This window comes from Mercenaria mercenaria, chromosome 7 (assembly GCF_021730395.1).
Source record: "Mercenaria mercenaria strain notata chromosome 7, MADL_Memer_1, whole genome shotgun sequence".
Classification (NCBI taxonomy): Eukaryota; Metazoa; Mollusca; class Bivalvia; order Venerida; family Veneridae; genus Mercenaria; species Mercenaria mercenaria.
Window position 1 is genome coordinate 45,288,720 of NC_069367.1, and position 18,234 is coordinate 45,306,953.

The following is an 18,234-nucleotide window of genomic DNA, read 5'->3' on the forward strand; positions in this document are numbered from 1 at the left end:
GCTCAGCACCTTTATCCGCTCCCAAAGCTCCGGCGTCGGCCTTTATTTTAAGCATCTCCAACTCCTGTTCCTTCAAAGCTCGTTCTTTTTCCAAACGTTCCAACTCAAATAACCTTTTCTTCTCAGCCTGTTCTTCCTCATAATGCCGCAGCTTCTCGGCCTGTTCAAGCTCAAACAATCGTTTCTTCTCAGCTTCTTGAGCCTCAAACCTTCGCCTGTCTTCATCCCGTCTCAGCATACGCTCCTCGCGTTCAGTGTACTCCTTTTCCTTTCTATCCACATAATCGCTCAGCTCTGAACCCGAAAAGCCCATTCGTTCACCCATCGCTACCCATTTATTGTAGTCCATCTTGAAACTTTAAGCTGGAACTATCTATAAAACTCAACTATAAGCTCAGACTACCTGCTGTCACAGCGCCTTCTGGTACACCAACAGAACGTCAAAACCACTAGTCTCTGTACCTCCTTGGATATGAATCCCGGACGAGCCCCCAAATTGTCAGGATACTGGTTATATGACCCAGGGAAGTGCCTACGCCTTTAGTATCTTGAACAATGGTTTGGGTCCAATCGCTAAGGTGACTATGTCTTAGACTAGCTGACAAACGATGTAGAATGTCCTTTGTTAAAACGTATAGCTGGTGAGACCAAATATCTCATATATATAGAATTTTCCTCTGGCTACCTTGCCTAAATGATTCGTGTACCAATGATTCGTAAATGATTTCTTATTATAAGCTAGATGATTTCAGGGATCAGGCAAATCATTAAATGTTTCGAACTAACAATCTTCATTTAAAAATGATTAGCTCAAACTCCTATAGGCTGGAGACTGTATACTTGACTGGTCTTTTTGTTGAAGTTCCCGTCAGACAATGTCTTTGAATCAACAACATACGAGTCCTATCGCATAGATGCTCGACCTCTGTCCTCTTAACTCTATATGATTGCCCTGACTCCTGGATGCTCAGCGCCTATATGCTATCATATGTAGCATTCAACTACCATATAGGTGTTATCCCCGATGCCTTGGCTGTACTTCGCCAATAATGCTGAACCGTATATAAGCTGGAACTCTCCTACTATCTCAGTAGATTACCAAACTCAGGGTCTCTGTCTCAGCTTCCCGATGCTCAGCCTATATATGCTATCGTCTATAGCATTCAACTACCCTTAAGGGTAAACTCCTATGCGCTGGCCCTATAGCTCGAAACCTTATCGAAATTCTGCTACTCTTCTTTAGTCTTCTATTTTTTTCCTTTTAATAATTTATCCGCCCTGACAGTGTAGTTGCAATAACTTCCTTATCAAGGTACTGGGATAAATTATTAGTTGAATCCACGATGTGTCTTCTTCGACCGCTGGATACCGAATGTCCTCTCTGTCATCCATCCATCTATTTATACCCCAGCAGACGTGCTATTTTTAGACGTGCTATTTTTAGAACTTGTTTCTGATTGGTCCAAATTTAAACACAACGTCTTACAACGAGTACCTGCTCTATTAAATATCTGGTTCCCTTTAACTTTTGTATATGATATAATGTGCGAAGCTGGGACCCAGCTATCCACATAATGAACCCAAATCAACCATAAATGACCCAAATTCTATTATTAACAGCAATTCAACAATAATTATAGCAATGATAGCATGAAAAGGGAGTCAAGCACTATCTGTGCTTATGTGTTACGTTGTCAATATATTAAATATACAAATTATTCTGACAGATGGACAGTTGAAAACTAATATGCCTCCCTTCGGGGCATAAAAAAAATTGAAAATCTTGACAGAGGGTCACCAAAAAATCACTGTGTAACGTTATTTTGAGCCAACAAGTTTGTGACAAGATTTTTCACTCTGTGTACAAAAGAAAGGTGACAATGCCTCCTCTAGCCATATTTTTCTATCAATCATAACAATCTGAACATTAGTGGTAGGTCACCCAAAGAATATTTATACAACTTTTTTAAGTAGGAGCAGTGGTTCGTGAGGAGATTTTGTTTGAAGACCTCATTTATTTTTACTCGTACCATCTAAGAAACATCTATGCCAAGTTTTATCAAATTCCACAAAGTGATTTTACAGGTGATGTCATTTACTGGAAATGTTGACAGGCAGATGACAGATGGACAGTGAGTGATCACAATAGCTCATTTTAAGCATGTTGTGCTCTGGTGAGCTTAGAAGTCAGTGGAAATTGATTAACAACAGAGTATTAAAGGAGAAATACATTTTTGTAGCCTATCTAAAACTGATAGCGTGATGGACTACATGCATGATAGCTGAGGGAACTATTGGCAATACTCATTGGGATGTTATGTTCACCTTCAATGCACACTACATTGTACCAGGTCAACAACAATCACAATCCACCTATAGTTTGATCTCACTTTAGCTGACTTCCAAATTTGACTTTTTGTTCTAATTTCATCTTGTCTTCAACAGCCACCTGCCTTTAACAGCCAGACATTGTTTCTCCCTCAACTGACTATAGATCAAAAGTTTAATTTTATTATATACTCTGGTTTCTTCCATCTTTTTCTTGGTCATCTGGTGAATTTCTTCATGGTCTAATGCTTCTTTTCCCTCCTTTGATATCTTCTTTGACCAGACAAATGTTTCTGTTAAATGTTCATCACCAAATGGATTGTCTACATTTGTGTAACCCTGCAACCAAAACATCAGAAAAATAATCAACTATATAACAAGAGCTGTCTGTTGTGACCTAACACTTAAATTCTTCATAGTTTCTCCAAACTCTTTTAATGTGTAGCCATTGATATACAATTTTCTAGTGTTGTGTCTCTTGAATTTGTTTAACTGATGTCTACACAAACATTTACCAAGATAAAGGTCACACAAGGTGAGGGAGATATTGAAATTCTTCACTGTATCTCCAAATTCTCTTTAATGTTTAGCATAGAAAATTTCCCCTACATGATAACAATTCTATTTATGATTGCATGATTGGTAAGTTTTGCCAAAGTAAATCTTTAATGTCACCTACTGAAAAGAGGCTATCAAAATGAAACCTATCCACTATGACTAGGGTTTGAAAAGTTAATAAGAGGTCATTTGTATTCAAATGTTAACCCTTATCATACTGGACATGATTGATTCTGCCTTTGCGACCAGTCCAGATCATGATCAGCCAGCATATCCTTGCAGTCTGATCATGATCTGCACTGTTCGCCATTCAGTCAGTATCTTTCTGGTATGCAACCCTTTTTAACAGTTAATGGTACTGTCCAAATTGAAAGATGGACAAGTTCATTATAGAAATTTAGCAGGGTAAGGGTTAATTCAGAAAAGAAACAAGAGGCCTTTAGAGCCAAGCCATCCCTGTTTCAATGTCATCTTCAACAGAGATCAGACTGTAAATGTATATTTTTATGGTTTTTAGAACAGACTGGAATTCTGCTTAAATTTACATTGTTCAAAGGTGCTTTTTTCATCATTTTTTGTATTAATGAAGACAATCCCATTTAAGCAACATTTTCCACATATACACATTTTAACGTAAAGTCCAATTTTTGAAAATAAAGCACCCAATTGTTGCTACATACATTTCAAATTCAATAATATGGTATCTACTGAAAAGAATAATTAAAATTAACAGGAAATGATAAAATAATGCATGTGAAACTGTTTGTTAAAACCATTTTCTTTTCTGCACCGTTTTACTGCTTTCGGACCAAAATGTGTTTGCTATTCCCAAATTGGATGTATCCAAAGATTTTCATATGAATTACTGAAGACAAATAATTGAGGGGAAAAAAATTTTACATCCGAGTTCCTTATACCTGAGATTTACTGTATTAAACAGTTATATTTAAAAAAAAAATGATCAGATGTTATAGTTTTGAAGAAATCCATTGCTTGACTTAAATCAGACTGACACTTTATTCGAGTGACGGTCAACAATGGAGCAAAACCTTTAGAATTACAACTGTGAAACACAATATAAAGGATTCAAAATACTGAAAAATAATTTAATTTCGTGGACAGGAAATTTCGTGGTTTTGGTTAAAAAGGCAATTTTGTAGGGATATAAATTCATGGATTTCAACTTTTAAACATAAAATGAATGGAAATTTTACTTAAATTTCATGGATTGACTCAACCACGAAAGCCACGAAAATTAGTCCCCCACAAATATTAATGATTTCACAGTACGTGTGTTACAGTGTACCATATATTCTTGATCCCAGCCACTCTTTTCTCTTCTTTTTCTCTCTTTGGCCTCCTGTAAGAAATTAGAATTGTAAATGTACAGTAAAAAGCATAGAATATTTCTCATCAACAACACAACTGCAAATCTTCCAAGTCTTTTTAATATACTGATATAGTCTAAATTGCTGCAAACTCTTATTTGTATACTAAAACCTGTTCTAATTATTGCCAAGTTTAACAAGCGGGTCATGATGACCCTGGATCACTCACCTGAGTAATATGAGCTACATGTTTCAAATGTCAAACTGATGATTTTTAGAAATTTTTGGAAGATTTTCCGATGTACAATCAAGTAACCCCTGGGGCGGGGCCAATTTTACCCTGGGGGTCATGATTTGAACAAAGTTTGTAGCAGTCTACTAGGCAATGTTACATATCAAATATCTAAGATCTAGGCCTTCTGGTTTGTTTTTAGCAAATTTATGAAGATTTCCCTATGTACAATCACGTAACCCCTGGGGCTGGGTCAATTTGACCCTGGGGGTCAAGATTTGAATAAATTTTGTAGAGGTCCACTAGGCAATGCTACATGTCAAATATCTAAGCTCTAGGCCTTCTGGTTTATTTTTAGAAAATTTTGAAGATTTTTCTATGTACAATCAAGTAACCCCATGGTGCGGGGTATGATTTGAACAAATTTTGTAGAAGTCTACTAGGCAATGCTACATGTGAAATATCTAAGATCTAGGCCTTCTGGTTTATTTTTAGAAAATATTTGAAGATTTTCCTATGTAAAATCAAGTGAACCCTGGGGCGGGGTCAATTTTGACCCTGGGGGACATGATTTGAACAAATTTTGTAGAGGTCCACTAGGCAATGTTACAAGTGAAATATCTAAGCTCTAGGCCTTCTGGTTTATTTTTAGAACATTTTTGAAGATTTTCTTATGTAAAATCAAGTGACCACTGGGGCGGGGTCAATTTTGACCCCGGGGGTCATGATTTGAAATGTTGTAGAGGTCCACTAGGCAATGCTACATGTCAAATAGCTAAGCTCTAGGCCTTCTGGTTTATTTTTAGAAATTGTTTGAAGATTTTCCTATGTAAAATCAAGTGACCCCTAGGGCAGGGTCAATTTTGACCCCGGAATTATGATTTGAACAACTTTAGTAGAGGTCCACTAGACAATGCTATATGTCAAATATCTAAGCTCTAGGGCTTCTGGTTTTTGAGAAGAAGATTTTTTAAGATTTTCCTATGTAAAATCAAGTGACCCCTGGGGCGCGGTCAATTTTGACCCAGGGGGTCATGATTTGAATAAATTTTGTAGAGGTCCGCTAGGCAATGCTACATGTGAAATATCTAAGCTCTAGGCCTTCTGGTTTATTTTTAGAACATTTTTGAAGATTTTCCCATGTAAAATCAAGTGACCCCTGGGGCTGGGTCAATTTTGACCCCGGGGTCATGATTTGAACAACTTTAGTAGAGGTCCACTAGGCAATGCTACATGTCAGATATCTAAGCTCTAGGTCTTCTGGTTTTTGAGAAGAAGATTTTTTAAGATTTTCCTATGTAAAATCAAGTGACCCCTGGGGCTGGGTCAATTTTGACCCAGGGTCATGATTTGAACAAATTTGGTAGAGGTCCACTAGGCAATGCTTCACACCAAATATCTAAGCTCTAGGGTTCTGGTTTTTGAGAAGAAGATTTTTAAAGTTTTTCCTTTCGGTTGCCATGGCAACCAGAGTTCTGCATGGAATTGAATTCTTTGAACAATTTTGAAAGGGGGCCACCCAAGGATCATTCCTGTGAAGTTTGGTGTAATTCTGCCCAGTGGTTTTCAAAAAAGAAGATTCTTTTACAAATTGTTGACGCACGACGGACGACGCACGACTGACGACAGACATCAAGCGGTCACAATAGCTCACCTTGTCACTTCGTGACAAGTGAGCTAAAAAGCTGGGAGATTATGCATGACATATATGAATGCATCAAATAAATCAATTACAGAAGTATATCAGGAGATCTGGTGTTTTGGTGAACACTGGATAAGAACGGCTCAAGTTTAGGGAGAGGACAACTTTTGTGGTTGCCACATGCCTGCTGCAGAAGATGATCCCATACTTTCCATTTCCAGGGCAAATAAAAAGACAAAATTTTACATGGTGTACCTTTTTAGCAAGTCTTCGAGCTCTTTTCTCCTCAGGGGCCTCTGTTGCTTTAATGATTTCTTTTCTTCTCCTGAAATATACAAGTACAGTAAATGAAGACCCATCATGGTCAATTCTGACATACCAATGTAATCTTGCTGCTCAGCTGAATTACTGATCAAGGCAGACAAAAAATAATGCCCCCTTTACTTTTTCATATGATTAAATAATATTCCTTTTTTCAATTATTTATGTTTACAAATGGACAGTCATCACCTTAAAGTTTTTTATTTTTAATTAATAAATTATATTTTTTCTATAATTTATATATGACATTTTTTCTTTTAAGGTTTCTTTTTTTTTTAAACAAAATCAAACTAGAGCTTTCACTGAAGGTGATGAATGTACCCAAGCCCCCACCCCCCACACACATTGACACAGTACATTGCAATTTCACACACACAAGATTGCATAATTATGCAGACTGTATGAATATAGTATAGTAACAAAAAACGAAGTCCCATAACTCTGCAGAATATTTATCTTAAAGAACCTAACAGGCACCATGAACAACGAGGGTTGGCGCTGATCACTTGTGTGAAGTTTCATTAAATTGTGTGCATGAGTTCGGGAGATTAGGCGAGCACAAGACCGCATATGCAGACTGTATGTATATTGTAAATTAACAAAAAACAAAGTCCCATAACTGTGCAGAATTTTTTTCTGAAAGAACCTACTGATCAACTGTGTTAAGTTTCATTAAATTGTGTGCATTGGCTCAGAAGATTAGGCGTGCACAAGATTGCATATGCAGACTCTAAGTATATAGTATAGTAACAAAAAACAAAGTCCCGAAACTGTGCGTTTTTTTTTCTGAAAGAACCACCATGCACAAATACTGTTGTTACTGATTACTTGTGTGAAATTTCATTAAATTGTGTAAAGAGGATGAGGAGAGTTGGTGCGCACAAGATTGTGTCTATGGACAGCAGACAGATGGACAGGCATACAACCTGAAACCCCCCCCTTACAACTTCGTTGTTCGATAGGTACAAAAATGGGGATTTTGTATGGCTATGTTATTCTGACCAGCGGATGGGGAGGCTTTCGTCCTACATTCATACAAGTCAAGTGCAAATTTAATAAAGACATACTAATATTAAAGGAATATCACCAAAAATATTCAAATATCGATAATTAACTACAGTATCACACATGTAATACATCTCGCTTTACAGGCATTAAATTATCTGTAAAATCAGACATCATCATTTTCATTTCAACCATTTAAAATTTACAATAAGAGTTCTTTATGAGAAGATAGGCAGTCTAAAAGTTTAAAAGGTAAACCTCATTTCTTCCCGCATTTTGTCAACTTCTTCCTGACTCAACCGAGATGACCTTGACATTTTTCCTCTATCCCTACTATCATCATCTGTTTCTGATGATTCACTGCTTTTTTCACGTCTTTTCTTCTTTCGTACTACAGGTGACCTTGACCTTGATCTGTGCTTCTTTTTCTTTTTGTCTTTCTTTCTCTTTCTTTCCCTTGAATCAGATGGACTTCTGCTCTCCTGAGAACTATCAGAATGGTTGTACCTGAGAAAAAAAAACACGAAAGTACATAGCAGGAAACTAAATTGTAAATCAAAACAAACGCATCTGAAACTATATATTCTGGGACATTGTTCTATCAGTTTCTAAACATTAAAAAATTCATTAAGATACATCTGAATAACCATCAAATACAATCAAAACATTAAGGAAAAAGAGTAGACTTTGATCGTAAATAACTATTTTAAGTTTCAAGTCAATAGCTTTGATAGTAACAGAGATATTTGACTTTATCAAAAACTTTAACCAATGGCTACGCTGGGCGAGTGCAAAAGCTCTACTTTTTTTTTGAAAGTTGACCTTATAATGCTCCATCATATATTTAATCTAAAAGAATAAGCTTCTTTCAATACAGATATTGTGATGTCATGACAAAAATGCATGTGTTGTTATGTGGGTATATGGTTCCAGTTTGGAAATGTTAATCAAATAAAAAGGAAATATTTTTTCGCATGTAAGATAAAACGGATATATTATCTTTGTTATCATTGTATTTTTACAGTTTCACTTCAACACTGGCACCATATGCTGCATCTGGAGTTGTCCCAAACTTGGTGCAAATTTGTTTATATCTAAACACGGGAACAAACAACCATCCTCTTTCAAAGTTCTTTGAAGTTCCTTTGAGTTAGTTATTACCTTTGTGTTCGCTTGTGGATTCTCTGCGATCTTGTGAACTCTTGTGTGAATTTTCTGAACCCTGTGAACTGTGTTCTGAATCCTTGATGAATCGGTCCTGATCCAGGAATAAACATCATAACATACAAATATAAAAATAATAATATTCTGATTTCATAAATTAATTCCATCAATTTTAGTTAGAATGAATAAGCTGTTTATTAAGTTAATCCAGTGTACATAATAAATTGGAAGTGTACACTGTATTGTGGCAAATTATTGTTGTTTTTTCCAATTTCAAAACTACAATCTTTTTTTTTTTGTTTTTTACTTTTTCCACCAAAGACTGTACCTTATGGAACTTAATCATTGAAAACACAAGGAGTTTATTAAAACTTGACACATTTATGGCATTTTTCTTCCATGTAAATTTTAATAAAAAAATATCGCTTTTTCACAATTCAAAATTTAGTTGTTTTAAAATTGCATTTATCCCTCAAGTTGTAAACGCCCTAGTCCATTCCTAAATCAGAGGAAATTATTACAGTGCAAATGAAACCAAGAGGTTCTGAAAACACATTTTATGCAATAATATTTAGGCAAAAAAGTTTCAGATTTTATTTTTCTAGGTCCAAGAGATAAAAGCAAAATAAGACTAAAAGATACAAGACACCCCAAGGCATGGGTTGCTGTTGATATAATTTCAGATGGACATCCTTTATCACATGTTGATGTCGCAAGGAGTGTTAATAAAAGCCATTAAAATTAAATAATGATAATACAACTTGTGTAATTAGATTTGACGTCGACGTCATTTTTAGTACGTAAGGCGTTGGTCAAATTGACTTGTTTATATAGTAAAAGAAAAGCGAATTTTTGATGTTTTCGCCAGGAAAGGATAACTGTGATAAAAGATATACATCTGTGACTTTCCACATTGAATTTATTAACGTTGTTGAATAATTTGAATAAAAAATGATCGGCAGAGCTGCATTTTATTATTTTATTCAACTCGTTTAATAAATTCATATGAAATGACTCTTCATGTAATATTCTCTATATATTTTACTGGGATACTTACTTTTTTTATGGCGCTGCTTTCTTCCCTCTGTGTCGTGAATTCATTGTCTTCAGAACTTTCTGAGTCTGTAATGAAAATTAAAGGACAAAGTCTTCTGTGAGTAAACTAAAAATTATTATATAACACAAGATGCTCTAGTTACACCCATAACATGAACACAATAGGCTAGGTTACACTCAATGATAAAGTAATCCCGTGCATTTCCTAATTTTTAAGTTATGAATGCAGACCTCTATATCAATTTTATCTAATAAATTACCGTTTGGTCTGGTCTAGGTTTTAGAGTAATTATTTTATAACATGCAGATCTATGCAGATTAGTGCATCTATAGTAAATTTAAATTTAGGGGCTCTGTGTCATGTGGTTTACGTCGCCGAATTCAAAATCACTTGCCCCTCATCGATGTGGGTTTGAGCGCACTTGGTGTGTTGTATTCTTCAAGTGAGTATCAGCGGTTCATGAGTAAAAGATGTTGTATTATTCAGTCACAAAAAAAAAGACTGTAACGCTTCATAATTATTGTCTGGTTAATTTCCAAATTTCGGAGACCTTGCCCAACTTCCAGTTGGGTATTGGTATTACCAAACTGCAACCCCTATCCCCTCTAATGAAAAATCGCAACCAGATTACATTGATGAATAAACTGGAATCTGGGAGCCTTCTATTATACTTATTATTTACAAAATCTTCTTGACCTGGCACATGCCTTGCGAACTTATTTGATTTTGTTTCACATATTGTTAAATTTGCATTATTTTGTGACAACTGATCATTTTGCTGTTTTGGTTCAAATACTTAGCTTGCTTAGGAGGAGTATTTCTAATATGACAGTGAATGGCAAAACAATAGTGTCATAGATTTGAAACAAATTAAATTGCATTCTATCAGTTATGCAAGTTATGCTTAGGCTAATAAATCATATGTATTTGTTAATCTTACACACAAACAGTTGTATTTTATTTGTAGAAGCTTTTGGAATGGGCTATTTAGTTGTGACATTCCAATACTCACAATTTTTTGTTTATGATGACGGCAACTGGTCAATTTTTGACAAGTGTTTAAAAACTTATTTCTCAGAATAGAACGATGATATGTAATTGATCTAATCTAAGTAACTGTACCTGATATATGTGTCGGATGTTGGTGGCATATGAATGTTTGGCATTATCTTTTTAGATGAAATTAATGAAAGCAGGTGAAGCAAATGTCACCATGTAATGCAGCACTGCCAAATTAAAAACATTGTTTCTTTTTTTATACACAGTTAACGGGTGCTGGATTTGGGGTGCGGGACCGTCTTTTGGTGCTTTTTATAAAGCATCATTATAATGCATTATTTCTCAGACCACTAGCAAATTACATTTAAATTGAGCGGATTGTGTTACGAGTCTTGTCGGGTCTTAGTCTATATAATTTGACGTTTAGGATTGTATTACTTTATGACGTGGCCATCCTTATCGTCAATTCTTCGAATGTTCAAATTAATGGAGGATAAATCACAGTAAAATTTTATTAGGTATTATTAGAGTGTAGTTTTAGCGATTGTGCATAGGCTGTGTTAGACGCGTTAAACACTGATCGTGTACAGTATATATGTCACAACGATATTTCGTAATTTTGTAATTTTATTTGATACCTTATACATAAATTCAATGAGGAATTGTTCGATACATTATGTTTTATTTGAAATTTATACGGCCAATTTCGTGACATAATCAGGATTTATACCTTAGATGTTAAAGCGTCAGCGCGGATGAAATTTCACAGTAAATTTCCTCCACTGTTTTGGTCTTTCAAGTGTTTGGACGCGACTGAGGACTTTGCCCATATGATATTATGAAAAAAATATCTTAATATTTATAGGATGGAGTCAAATTTGTCGGACTTGTTGGGTCTTGATATTTAGGACTACAATTAAACCTAGATGAGGCTAGGGTAGAAATGTCACAAAAAATATCTAGCCACTTCCTATTTCTGTACAGAAAAGCATTGACTTTGTACTCAACATTAGTGATTATCGAATGTTTACTGAAATATCCGAAATATTATTGTGATTACTGTCGACAACACGAGATTTCCACCTTAAACTATTACCTGTAGTGCCTTCTTCTTTCTTGATCGAATTTTTCTCTTGATCTAGAACCTACGCTCGTGTTTATATTTGTCTCTGTGACCATAATTTTTGATATAACAAGGACGTTTCTTACACGAAGTCTCAATCTTCAACGCTTTGATATCGGTGTTAAAACCCGTCCGCCCGGATACCGACATTTTAACATTCGGGTTGTAACTTATTTCGACATAAATCTTTTAGGTGTGGTAATCGTTTCAGCAAAAACAATTTTGGCAACAGAACTATTTTCAGTCTAGGCATTTTCATTTAAAACATAAGATTGTAGTAAGGCATTCGACACCGTGCTTCACGACAAGCTACTCCACAAACTCGAATGTTATGGCATCAGAAGTTGAACTGAACAATACTGGCTCGATATCTTCTGACAGACAGAAAAATGGACGTGTATTGTGAAGGGAATACACTCAAGAGCGTCAAAGTAGAATCTGGCGGGCCGCAGGGAAGTCTTAGTACCACTGCCTTTTCCTCGAGGTCACCATATCAATTAACTATCTACCTGAATGGGTCAAGTCGCAAGTAAGACTCTTTGCAGACGACTGCCTTCTGTATAGATTCATCCGAAATAGCCAGGGACCATGCCATACTTCATGACGATCTGCTTCAACTGGAAAAATGGACTGAAATTGGGGCATGAGATTCAACGCAAGAAAATGCTTCATTCCTCAGCATCCGTCAATCATCATCTCACTTCTACCAGCTAAACGACACCTTTCTTCAACAAGTACCTGTAATCCATACCTTGGTGTCACCATATCTGAAGATTACAGGGGGCACTCATATCACTATCATCTGAAGGATAGCCCAATTCCTACTTGGATTTTACGGCGCAACTCCGAAATTGTAGCACGACTGCAGGGAATTTTGCATAAATCTCCCTCGTACACTCTACGTTAGAGTATGGAATCTGCCATCTGGGACCCAGATTTGGGACGGATGTGACCGCCATTGAACGAATACAACGACAAGGGCGCGCTTCATCAAGAAGGGACTACTGATCCCGCGACGAGGACTGTGTCACCAAAATAAGATGCTCCAGGAGCTACAACTAACAACTTTTTAGCACGGCGAGTGTACAACAGCTGACGCTGCTGTTCATGATAAGTGGAGGGTATGGTTGCGGCAATAGAACACCTGTGACTACTTAGTTAGGCTAAGACCTCGGACGTAAAATCAACCTGTGAAATATAAAGACTGTACGTGTGACCAAAAAATACATCTTGGAAATCAGGTTACAAACAATTTCAAAATACAATAAAAAACTACACAATACAAATTTTATTTTTTGTTCGGTAATGGGCAAGAAAATCAACATAGTAGGTATTAGCTATTGACCGACGCAATGTTTTTGAAGTTGATAATGCGAGCAGGGATCAATTTAAAAAACTCGTTCTTTGTATAGACAGTGGTGGATGGAATCATTCGGAAGTGATCTAATGTATGTGCCGGAATCCGTCGAGGCATTCAAGAAGTGCCATTCTGGCTCACGATTAGAGTGCACCCCCCCCCCCCCCCTCTGAAGCCATACGCCAGTATTGGTTTGTAATCGGTTAACCTACAGATACAGAGAAAAATATACATAATGTCCTGACGCTTCGAAAAGACAATTCCTCAACATTATTCTCGAAGCGTTAAATTTCAAGCTTGTCCATCGAAATATACAGGATAAGGATATCGTGCAGACTCGCCAATGCATGTCTCGGCTAAGAGTGTTAGAGGTCATGACACGTAATATATCTCTGCAATCAGTTTTCCGCATTCATCAGACAATTACCAACCTGATTTTATCACGCGCAGGCAGAAATTTAGTAATGTATTCCTCATGATATGTTTAGCAAATGAAAAAAAAACGAAACAGTTCCGATATTGCATTGATTTTGGCGAGGAACAATTGACAGAGATCCAGTGCACAACAGAATTGATAACCATCAACTTGTGCGTAAGTTCTTTGCAAAAGGAAAAATCGGACGTGTTATAAATGCTGTTGGAGACTTTTTTACTATATAGAACGACTTGACTTGCAGTATTCAGGGATTGATACTCCCTTATATTTAAAAAAATACGAGAAGGATGTAGGGAACTACTAGCCACTCACATAATCCAATACCTAAAATGTCTCACTCATAACACCCCTCATCCTAATAGAACCACCTCCAGCCCTCAGATCTGTCGCCATGCCTCAATCCTCACAGGAGAACATCGGGCTCACGTCTCTGATCCACTCGGTCACAATCTACATTCGGCCCTACATCTCCTCTTTGTAAGGCACCCCCAGAAATAAATTGTGGAAACAAATTCAAGTAATTCATTATCATGAGAATGCAATTATGTACTAGTCTATTAGCACGAAATCATACAACCCCACTCCTACCCGCATTATTCTTCCCCGCTGCCACACGCGACAACGCGTTGCTACGACTCCTGCGGTTTCGCTGTCTGCGGTCCTCTTTCACCTCCGTAAAACACGCTATGCAAGGCTGTTGCGATCTATCCGACCGCTTAACTTGCGCCATATACTGCCTTCCAATGGTATACCTTGTAGTGTAAAAACCATCAACACTACAAAGCACACCAAATCACTACTTTAGTCCATCGCTTGTTGCGATATCACTCACTTTAGTCGTCTAGTTCCTCCGCTGCAGCCCCACTGCGCGCCATCCCCTCTGCATTTCCCCGTTGGAAATATCTTCAGTGCTACCCATTTCATTGCCCGCTCGTTGCATTGAAAATTCTTATCGCCCTGTGCTGCTCTCTTCATCCCGTTACTACTACCCATCAGGCCTCGTTTTGCAGATATACTGATTATTCACATATTTCTTATTAATGACATGCATTTATAAAACGTATTTAACAACCATTCTTAGATACCAAAGGTAATGATAAGTTTATTATTTTTTAGAGCGCAATTGCGGTTATATTCTTAACATAACACTGATATTCTGCAATTAATTGGACGCGTTTGTTGTTATATGTGTGTTAGTTTTCTGTTCTATTTGTATTTATGTTGGTCGTATTCATATATGTCTGAAAATTGACTAATGAAAGAATTTTTGATACTGACTAAGGCACATTGCATATTTAGCACTGTGTAAAATCATTGTCTTTTATTTCTAGTACTTTATTCTTTTGATTTAGCATGTTCAGATTGAATTCTCTTTTTTAACCAATCCAGAAGAAACTGAAAGGAATTTTCATCCCCTTGTCTATTTAGGCTTTTGTTAATTAGACATTTAAACCAAATTTTAAAAACTTGTAACTTCTATGGAAACCATTATATTCCAATTCGAGATCGATAACCTAATTCCTCCTTTTTTCGTTCACATCTTTAATATCTAAAAAAAATGCCTTTAAAAACTAAATTATCCAAAAAGATCTTTACTTCATTCATACATGACTAGTTTATCAAACAAGGACCAATAAAATGGCTTATAAAAAACGTGCGCAATGGTTTTATACTACGGACCATGGTAAGCTAGACCCAGCGGTCAGAGTAATAATGCTTTAAGATTTATGGCTTTATGACTTTATAACAATCTTGGACCAACTCCTTAATAATAAGTATGAACTTGGCATACAACAATAAATGTAGATAATAAATCTCTGAAGATATCGACCACCTGTATGAGTATTAACCATGGAGGTTAGTAAAGAGGAAAACGGCCTTGGAACTATTGTTGGAACACATCAACGCCTATGCCACAAGCGATTAAAATAATAACTTTACATGACTATAATTTACGGTGGATTTTTTGATACCTCCATTCATTTTGATCAATTCGAAGTTTTAGAAGTTTAGATTGCCTCGTCATAAAGTAAGTACAATCTAAACGTTCAAATTATTTTGGACTTATGACCCCGACATCGACTCGTATCACATTACCAGTTTCATTTATTGGATGTTGCTAGTGGTCTGAGAATAATGCTTTATATTGACTGATGCTTTATAAAAAGCAACCAAAAGACGCGTCCAGCACCCCAAATCCGCACCCGTTTACTGTATAAAAATAGAATCAAGTTTTTAATTTGGCAGTTGCTGCTTCATGGTGAACATTTGCTTCACGCTGCTTTCATTTTTCATCTAAAAGATATTGCCAACATTCATATGCCAACAACACTCGACACATTATCTGTCAGTTTCTAGTTAGATCATTTACATATCATTGTTCTTTTCTGTGAATAAGTTTTCCCCCCCCCTGGCCACATTTGACAGTTGCGTCAGTCATAAACATTAATTGTGAGTATTGAATGTCACATACTACATAGCCTTCAAAAGCTTCTACAAATTAAAATACAACTGTGTGTGTGTACGTTATAACAACTATTATGATTAATTAAGGCCTATGCTTAACTTGGCATATCTGATGAATGCACTTTTAATTTGTTTCAATCTTGTCACTTTGTTTTGCCATCACTGTCATATTAGAATTACTCCCCTAAGCATGCTAAGTATTGAACCAAACAGCAAATGTTCTGGTTGTCTCACAATATAAAGCAATTTAACAATATTGAAACAAAATCAAACATTCATGTTCGCCAGGCATGTGCCAGGTCAAAGAAGATTTTGTAAATTATAAGTATTTGAAGGCTCCAGATCCCTGATTCAGTTTTAGATCAATGTAAATCTGTTGAGATTTTCATTAGGAGGGGGATGGGTTCTGCAGTTGGTAATACCAAATACCCAACTGAAAGTTTGCCAAGGTCTCCGAAAATTGGCAAAATTAACAGACAATAATTATGAAGCGTTTATCTGTCTTTTTTTTTGTGACTGATGTTACAAAACATCTTTTTCTCATGACGCTGGATACTACTTGACGAATTCACCACACCAAGTGGGTCTCACACCCCCTCCCCGATGAGGAGGCAGTGACTTTGAATTCGGCGACGTTAACCACTTGACAACTGAGCGCCCTAAATTTTATATTGTACTATGGTGCACTAATCTGCATAGATCTGCCTTGTTATAAAATAATTACTCCTAAAACCTAGACCAGACCGTAAGGGATGTATTAGATTTAATTGATATAGAGGCGTCTTGCATCATAACTTAAAAATTAGGTTAATGCAGGGATTACTTTTTCATTGAGTGGATACCCTAGCCTAGTGTGTTCAGGTTATGGTTGTAATCTTAGAGAATATTGTGTGTATATAATAATTTTATTTTAACTCACTGGATGCTTTGTTCCTTTAATTTTCTGATCAGACTCTCAGAAAGTTCTTGAGACAATGAATCACGTCTCAGATGGGAGAGAAGAAAGCAGCGCCACAGGTTAGTTCCCAGTATAATATATAGAGGATATTACATGAAGTGTCTCTTTTCATTATTTGAATTTATTAATCGAGTTGAATAATATAATTATCAATGCGAGGCTCTGCCCCCGAGCATTTTATTCAATTTTATTCAACTAGGTTAATAAATTCAATGTGGAAAGTCTCACAGATGTGATATTCTTTTTATATCATGTTAGCCTTTCATGAGGCGAAACATCAAAAACTTCCTCTGTCTTTTACTATATAAACAAGTCAATTTGACCAACGCCATACGTACTAAAATGACGTCGACGTCAAATCTTTATTACACTAGTGTATTATCATTTTTTTATTTTAATGGACTTTATGACCTCCTGGACATCAAACATGTTGATAAAGGATTGTCCTTTGTTGAATTATATCAACAGCATCCATGCCTTTGGGTTGTCTTGTATCTTTTTTCTTATTTTGCTTTAGTCTTCTTGGACAGTAAGATGAAATAAAATCTGAAACTTTTTTGCCTAAATATTATTGCATATAATGTGTTTCCAGAACCTCTTGGTTTCATTTGCACTGTTTTTTTCCTCTGATTTAGGAATGGGAGACTAGGGCGTGTACAACTGAGGGGAAAATTGCATTTTAAAACATCTAAATTTTGAATTGTGAAAAAGCGATATTTTTTATTTTAAATTTTACATTGGAAAGGAAAAAATTGGCCATATAAATGTTGTCAATGGTTATTAGACTGCCCTTTGTTGTTTCAATTGATTAAGGGTTTCCATAGGTACAGGTCTTGGTGGATTGGAAAAGAAAAAAGGAAAAAGAAAAAAGGAAAAGGAAAAAATAAAAAAAAAAAAAAATGGAAAGAAAGAAGTGGAATCGGAAAAAAATAAAAATGGTTAGAAAAGTAAACAAAAATAAAATAAAAAAAAAAAATAAAAAAAAAAATAAAAAAAAAAAAAAAAAAAAAATAAAAATAAAAAATTAAAAATAAAAAAAATAAATATAAAAGAAAAAAGTAAAAAAACAAAAAAAAAAAAAAGAAAAAATAAAATAAAAGATTTGTCTCTATAGTTTTTTTGAAATTGGGAAAGAAAGAAAAATAAAAAAAAAAAAAAAAAAACATACATCATACAAATAATTTGCCACAATTACAGGTGTTATGTGTTGTACTCTTCCAAGTTTATATGTGACACTGATTAACTTAGAATAAATCTGGC

The 18,234-nt window shown here is 35.7% G+C and overlaps 1 protein-coding gene across 1 annotated transcript; it reads right to left on the reverse strand.

The window, feature by feature from the left end:
* Positions 1-2,304: 2,304 nt before the first annotated feature.
* On the reverse strand, positions 2,305-14,543 carry LOC128558261 (splicing factor Cactin-like). Its single transcript, XM_053547157.1, has 8 exons — positions 14,383-14,543; positions 12,496-12,524; positions 9,632-9,700; positions 8,576-8,672; positions 7,673-7,921; positions 6,344-6,413; positions 4,193-4,246; positions 2,305-2,667 (listed from the first exon to the last, which is right to left on the reverse strand). The coding sequence occupies exons 1-8, from the start codon at positions 14,541-14,543 to the stop codon at positions 2,428-2,430; spliced, it is 969 nt and encodes a 322-aa protein (XP_053403132.1). The 3' UTR covers positions 2,305-2,427.
* Positions 14,544-18,234: the final 3,691 nt, after the last annotated feature.

Coding starts and splice junctions, on each gene's coding strand:
- LOC128558261 (XM_053547157.1), bottom strand. CDS start 14,543: ATGGGTAGTAGTAACGGGATGAAGAGAGCAGCACAGGGCGATAAGAAT. Junction 12,525..14,382: donor GGAGGAACTAGACGACTAAA/GTGAGTGATATC, acceptor TGTAATCTTCAG/ATATGGTGACACCAAGGTAT. Junction 6,414..7,672: donor AAAATGCGGGAAGAAATGAG/GTTTACCTTTTA, acceptor TGTATATTTCAG/GAGAAGAAAAGAAATCATTA.